At 60.4% G+C, this 4,835-nt stretch overlaps 3 protein-coding genes across 3 annotated transcripts in view; 2 read left to right on the top strand and 1 right to left on the bottom strand.

The window, feature by feature from the left end:
- Positions 1–335, top strand: part of VDBG_02343 (glucan 1,3-beta-glucosidase) — a gene marked incomplete at both ends in the record, with an annotated part of 2,488 nt that extends 2,153 nt beyond the window's left edge. Inside the window, one exon of the mRNA XM_003008109.1 lies at positions 76–335. Coding sequence (XP_003008155.1) covers positions 76–335 — 260 coding nt within the window. The remainder of the gene's footprint in view (positions 1–75) is intronic.
- Positions 336–667: 332 nt separating this feature from the next.
- On the bottom strand, positions 668–1,794 carry VDBG_02342 (deoxyribose-phosphate aldolase; the record flags this gene model as incomplete). Its single annotated transcript, XM_003008108.1, has 2 exons — positions 668–1,628; positions 1,688–1,794. The coding sequence occupies 2 exons, from the start codon at positions 1,792–1,794 to the stop codon at positions 668–670; spliced, it is 1,068 nt and encodes a 355-aa protein (XP_003008154.1).
- Positions 1,795–2,349: 555 nt separating this feature from the next.
- VDBG_02341 (conserved hypothetical protein) lies at positions 2,350–3,156 on the top strand (the record flags this gene model as incomplete). Its single annotated transcript, XM_003008107.1, has 3 exons — positions 2,350–2,428; positions 2,490–2,933; positions 3,071–3,156. The coding sequence occupies 3 exons, from the start codon at positions 2,350–2,352 to the stop codon at positions 3,154–3,156; spliced, it is 609 nt and encodes a 202-aa protein (XP_003008153.1).
- Positions 3,157–4,835: the final 1,679 nt, after the last annotated feature.

Raw genomic sequence — 4,835 nt, 5'->3', positions numbered from 1 at the left:
GGGACTCAAGATCGAGGCCTCGCGCGACGTCAAGATGTACGGCGCCGGACTCTACAGCTTCTTCAAAGACTACAGCACCGCCTGCTGCCAGAATCGGGGCCGGCGCGCGCTGCCAGCAGCGCATCTTCGACATTGGCGGCAGCCACGGCGGCTGCGTCTACGGCAACGCCACGGCGAGCGGCGTCGTCGGCTCGTCGACGGGCGTCGAGGTCTACAACCTCAACATTGTCGGCACGAGGGCCATGATCACCCGCAACGGCCGGGACATTGCGTCGTACGATGACAACATCGCGGGATTCACGGCGGGGATTGGCGTTTACAAACACGACGAGTAGGAATTTTTTCTTTCTGTCCCGTTTTTCTTGTGTTCGTCTTGGGGAGAGGTGGATGTAGGCAGGGAATTCTTCGCCTTTTTTTGGATTTCTCCTTGTCCTTCTTCTTCTTCTTTGTCTCTCGTGACCAAGTGATGTCTTTTCAAAGAATGGTGACGACGTTCAAACTACGCTGTCGATGGAAGAAACAAAATTCAGCACGTTATCCCAACTTTGTAAACTTTTGAGAAAAATTCCGGGGTATCCTCAACCACGACACACTCTGGTCTCCTCTCTGTGAACATGATTCATGCGTCCCACTGCTTCCTCTTCCCAGTATCCTCTGCGCATGTCGCCTAGCTCAGATCCCACACCCTCCGCAGACCGGCCATGGCCACGTAGACCGCCTCGTCAGTGCGCATCGTCCGGCTGCCCTGGCCCGGCAGGACGTTGACCCAGTGGTCGAACAGCTGCCTCGTGCCCTGCCCACCAATGCCCATCTCATACAGCTGGGCATCGTTGTACGCGGCGTGCTCGATGCCCTTGGGGCCGCCAAAGACGATGAGCAGGTGCTTGAATTTTGCCGTCTTCTTCAGGTCGGGGAACGCGCGGTTCACAGAGTCGCCACGCTCCGACGTGCCGATGCTCAGATCGTAGCCGCCCTCGTGGGGGGACTCTTCGAAGACGGCCGACAAGGAAGCGGCGCGACGCACCGTGTAGCCCCAGTAGTAGCCTCCCTCCTCGCGCGGGGCGGCCGGGTGGACGGCCTCGGCGGGGCCGTTGTCGCCCTCTGGCAGATGGACGGTGACACGGGTCTTCGGGGGCACCTCATCCTTGAGGTGGACGGGCGCGCGGTTGCCAATGTCGACGAGGGTGCCCTTGGCGTTGGGGGCCATGGCCTCGAGGGTCACGCCCTCGCGGTACGGCAGGGCGATGTCGATGGGGTTCGGGTGGTGAGGCATGTCGAGGCCAGGCAGGAGACCGGCGAGTCGCAGGTTGGGGTGGATGGGGAAGAGGGCCTTGCGCATAAAAGGGGGTGCCTCCAGGTAGGAGAGAACGTGTGTGAGGAAGTGGCAGGGGTCGACGTCGGCTGTGATGGAGGACTCGCTGTCGTTCCTGTGGGACGACCGCGAGTTGTGGCCGCCGTGAGAGCGATTGTCGCGGCGGTCCTTTTTGTGCGGCAGGGGCTGTTCCTGGTATCCCTCGTTCGTGAGAGGAGGCAGATCGTTGTAGACGACAACCTCGTCGACATTGAAGATGGCTAGGGCACGGGCGATGCGGCCGGGGGCGGTCATGCGCTGGTCGAGGGTCTTGTAGCTGAATCCTTGTTAGAGACTGTGTGCTGTTGCCAGACGGAACTTCTCCTACTCTGCGACAATGCTTCCGGGGATGGCCACCGATATTGTCCAGTCACGACCTCCCTCAATGGGGTGAAATCTCGCCGCAGCCCTCGGGGGGTCTCGGTTGGGAGGGGTCTCGTCATCGTGGCCGAGCTTCCTGCGCTGTTACTAGTTAGATGATTGCATGAGAATGTCGATAGAAGTGTCGCTGACCTTTTCTGGATGATCTGGGCGAGACATGGCAATGTGTGAAAGACAATGCACAACGACAGGTGAAGTTATGACAAAACGAGGCTATCGAGAGGATCCAGCAAGAGCAGCAGCAGCAGCAGCAGCAGCGGCACCTTCTCAAACCGAAAAGCAAAAGTTTCTGGTCCCGCAATTGTGGACTCGATGCACATATCCGGCAGAACCCCTTATCAGTAACACCACCTACCCAATTCGAGCTTATCTTCCCCAGTCCCTCCCGAAGGCGACCAGGGAGCTGTGCCTAGGCCAGGTCCACTTCATTCTCCCGCCCCAATGGAACGATCACGCCAATGTCCAGGCTGGCCTCCATCATCCATCTGCTGTCTTCATCAACCGTATCCTCTGCGCCTCGATTCGCATTGCCCCTTCTCTTCTCTTTTCCCTCTCCTCAGGATCTCCGACAATTTCCCTGTGGTCCTCACGAAAACAACACAAACGCACAGCCCATCATGAGCGGCCTCATCAGCATCCAGTCACCGTCACAATGGCAGGACGTTCTGAACAGCACGAACGTTGTCGTCGCAGACTGTACGCCACCCCTTCCCCACCTTTGGTGATCCCTGGTGATCTCTCGCTGACCAAAGCGCAGTCTACGCCGACTGGTGTGGCCCCTGCAAGGCCATCGCGCCGCACTTTGAGAAGATGGCCAACGAGTACTCCAAGCCGAAGAAGGCCGCCTTCTGCAAGATCAACGTCGACACGCAGTCGACCATTTCGCGCGCCCACGGCGTCAGCGCCATGCCGACCTTCGTCATCTTCCACGCCGGCAAGCCCATCGAGACGATCCGCGGCGCCAACCCGCCGGCCCTCGCCAACGCCGTCGCCAACGCCATGAAGCTGCCCGACAAGACCAAGACCGGCGGCGCCTCCTTTCGGCACCCCCGGCCGCACCCTCGGCGGCCAGGGCGTCGGCGCGGCGGCCGGCAGCGGCGGCCTGCCGCCGTCGCGGCCCTACAACTCGGGCTTCGATATCGTCTCGATCCTGCGCCACCTCTTCACCATCGCGGCCCTCTACGTCGTCACGCTCGTTGCAGTGCGTTATTACCTCTTCGGCGTGCCCGCGGCCGGGTTCTGGTCCATGTTCACGGATTGGTTGCCTAACTGGGCCTCTATAGATCGATCCCTTGCAAGCCGCCGAAAAGTCGAGCTTTAACCTCGTGAACCCGCCAGCTAGAGACGCCGCCCGTGGTGCCGGTCCCGCCGGAAAGACGAGGGCGCCGCCAGCGCGGCCCCTCGGCCTTCAGGACGCTGGCTGACCTGGGCAAAGATGAGTAGAGGTGGAAGGCAGCGACCCGTGGGGTCAAGAGGCTTGCCAATGCAGTTCGAGGCGCGAGGCTCGAAGCGTGAGCTCCAAGACAGGTAAGTAATGGACCAAGGGGTAGACGCTAGAACTGCTGCCCATGTGAATGATACCAGGTTTTGTTTGCTGCTGTTGAAGATGGTGACTGTGATGATTCTGGCTCAACTCATGTACTCCATCTCTGGTATCATGAAAGCAGCGCATCATGTGGGATGGCCACCCAGACTCAAGGGGGGGACCCTTCTCCTTGACGGACTGAGGCTGTCAACAGCCAACAAGGCAGGGTCCGGGCTAGTGCAGATGACCCAATCATGTACGTCACATTGACAATGGCTCCACCTAAATTCTGGTCCTTCTCGAGACGCCGATCTGAGCTTCTGCGATTGAGCCTTGCCTTTTGCCTCTCCTTTTCCATTCCCTTCATCATCACTCGCTACCGGTCATCATGTCGAAAATGTTGGCTGCTGGCAGCCTGAGGAAAGCTTGCCCCAGCTGCAGGGCCCGACTGACACCCTGGACTGGACACACTGTCGCGACGACAACGCTGTCAAACAGGGGAGCGAGCTTTGCGTCGCAAAGAATCCTCCCATCACGGACGACGCTACCTGCCTCGACACTTCGATCGTTTGCCACGACCAGCCGAGCCCTCGACAACCAAATGTCATCGCTTGCATCCGAACAACCAGCCGACAAACATGCTTCGCCTGAAAACGCCGGACACAAGGGCGCTGCCGAAATTGAGCAGATCGTTCAGGAGGCCAAGCAACGGTTCAGGGACACCCTGCCCAAAGGCTACCTTAACGAAGAGGAATACAACCACTACGTGCGACTCTTCGGCCCGCCCCTTCGCGAGACGACGCCTGACGATGTCGGTATTCCGTACGGCAAGTTCGCCGCCAAGCCCAAGCCCAGGCAGGATCAAGACAGCCCCGTCCTGCTGCGCCAGGCGGCAGACGGCGATCTCGAAGAAGTGGACTACTCGACCGCACGCCGCTCTGCCGAGGAGGCCGCTCTTCTCGACGGCGAGGCAGAGCACGAGCACGAGCACGAGCACGAGCACGAACTCACGGATGACCAGCACGACTACATCAATGCGACGGCGAGGAACCAGCGCGAATACGATGCGCTCGTCATGCTGCAGAAGGACTTTGAGGCGGCAAGACTGCGGTCACAAAAAGAGGAGGAAGCATCACAGGCAGAGTTTGAGAAGCGCACGGCTGCAGAGGCGGGAAGAGACGACCACGCAGAGGCTCTCGAACAACTGCGGCAAGAGGACAGGAGGCTGCGCGACGAACGGACGGAGGAGTCGAGGGCGGCGCTCGCCGAGATGCAGGCTGCTTCTCGCGCGGCCGAGGCCCAGGCGCGCGAGGAGGCCGGCGACTGGGATGATCGCGAGTTTGTCGGCGTACGAACGCACCCGTACACCCAGGAAGGCCGATTCGCCACGAGCCCCAAGACGCTGCCACTGCCGACTGCTGCATTCAACGACCCGATCACGCAACTCCTCGACAGGACACACGTCAAACATATCAGGCTGGCGGCCGAGGCGGCGTTGGGCGGTGGGGGTCTGCCCAACTCGCCGGCGACCCCGGCGTCCAAGCGGTCTGTTCCGCAGCTAGGCGTCGGTCTCCAGAA

The sequence above is a fragment of the Verticillium alfalfae genome, genomic scaffold (genome assembly GCF_000150825.1).
Source record: "Verticillium alfalfae VaMs.102 supercont1.2 genomic scaffold, whole genome shotgun sequence".
Lineage (NCBI taxonomy): Eukaryota > Fungi > Ascomycota > Sordariomycetes > Glomerellales > Plectosphaerellaceae > Verticillium > Verticillium alfalfae.
The sequence above is the reverse complement of the archived record's forward strand: the minus strand, read 5'-3'. Positions and strand labels throughout refer to the sequence as shown.